Source organism: Austrofundulus limnaeus, unplaced genomic scaffold, assembly GCF_001266775.1.
Source record: "Austrofundulus limnaeus strain Quisiro unplaced genomic scaffold, Austrofundulus_limnaeus-1.0 Scaffold1145, whole genome shotgun sequence".
Lineage (NCBI taxonomy): Eukaryota > Metazoa > Chordata > Actinopteri > Cyprinodontiformes > Rivulidae > Austrofundulus > Austrofundulus limnaeus.
The window spans coordinates 38,819-40,423 of record NW_013953547.1 but is presented as its reverse complement, the minus strand read 5'-3'; the positions used below and the strand labels follow the sequence as shown (position 1 = coordinate 40,423).

Sequence of the window (1,605 nt, the reverse complement as noted above, 5' to 3'; positions counted from 1 at the left end):
AAATGACCGGTAAATGAATGGAAGTCAATGCAAAGTCCCCATGAGAATAAAGAACAAACCCGTGTGTGTGTGTGTGTGTGTGTTGCACCGCTCCGCTGTGTGACACAGCCTGAGAGATGGGAGGGGGGCTGCTGCTGCTCCTCTGTGGGAGCGTCAGCGAACTAACAGAACGGTAATCATAAGTTTTGATCAGATTTTTTCTCATCCTATCAGGGAAAGTGGGGGGGACAGATCAGGGTCACTATAAATCTGGGGGGGACATGTCCCCCCCGTCCCCCATACTAACTGCRCCCATGTGAAGAAGTGCTGAAACGTTTGTGGAATAACTTATTAGCTGCATTGTTAAAGTTAAAACAAACAGCAGATAAAATCAACAAAGCAGTAGCTTCAAACTAGCAAAATCTTAGCTAAAAGCTTAAACTATAGCTTAGAAATGACAAAAATGTAACTAAAAACTAAAATCAACTAAATAGATCAATGCTAAATGTGGTAAAACTATTAAACAAAGCTTAAATTAGCAGAAAAAAAAGCTAAAAGAAGCAGAAGAAAAAACATTCGCTGAAGTAGACCTGGATTTTTTTTGAGGAAATGTTTTGTAAAAAAGTTAAACAATAAAAAGGTAGAAATACTAAAAGCCTTTTATTCCTACTGAGCAGAATATACATATAATACATGAACACAATGGCTTGTAAAAGTATTGATACCCCTTGAACTTTTCTATATTTTGTCACATTACAACCACAAACATAAATATATTTCACTGGAATTTAATGTGAAAGACCAACAGAAAGTGGTATACAGTTGTGAATTGGAAAGAAAATTATACAAATTAAAAACATTTTACAAATAAAAAATGAAAAGTGTGATGAGCAAAAATATTCAGCCCCCTTTCTCTGAGTGCTCTCTAATGACTAAATACAGTTCACACTGGAATCACTTCAAATTCCATTGAAATATTTTTGTTTGTAGCTATAAAGTGACAAAATATGGAAGGAGTATCAATACATTTGCAAGCCACTGCATCTGAAAAAGAATAAAGTAGATGTAGTTAATATAAGAACCAAAGCAACAGCAGGGTCTGTTCATGTTCTTTGTTTCAGGCTGTGATGACTGCATCTGGCAGCTGGACCGAGACTTAAAGCTGTCCAATAACACCCTGGATCAGCTGAAGGTTGGAGTTCTGAACATCTCCTCTGGTGCCGCAGCTAACGACAGACTCAAATACTACAACTACACCAGTCATCAGCTGCGGGTACGTCTGCCGTCAGCTTTACGTACAGAAAATAATAATAATAATAACAAGACTGATGCAAACAGAAAGTAGTTATGAAAACTATGTGATGTGAAGCGTAGTTTGTATTAAAAATACATTTTTATATGTTAACAGTTACACAGAATATTTTAGCATTTTTGTCACATTTTCCACTTTTACTCTTTTGACTCTGAGCAGACAGCAAACAGGATCTCTGCTCTTTGTAAGAAAACTAAAATTAAATCTCTGAAAATGACAATTAAAAAGAGATTACTGATTTTTTTTCACTCTATTCACCTTTGTTGAGTAGAGGTTTGTTTGTTTGTTTGTTTGTTTGTTTGTTTGTTTGTTTG

At 35.7% G+C, this 1,605-nt stretch overlaps 1 protein-coding gene across 1 annotated transcript in view; it reads left to right on the top strand.

Annotated features, from left to right (window-relative positions):
* lama4 (laminin, alpha 4) overlaps positions 1 to 1,605 on the top strand; it is a gene marked incomplete at its 3' end in the record, with an annotated part of 62,466 nt that overhangs the window by 22,294 nt on the left and 38,567 nt on the right. Inside the window, 1 exon segment of the mRNA XM_014030930.1 lies at positions 1,101 to 1,252. Coding sequence (XP_013886384.1) covers positions 1,101 to 1,252 — 152 coding nt within the window.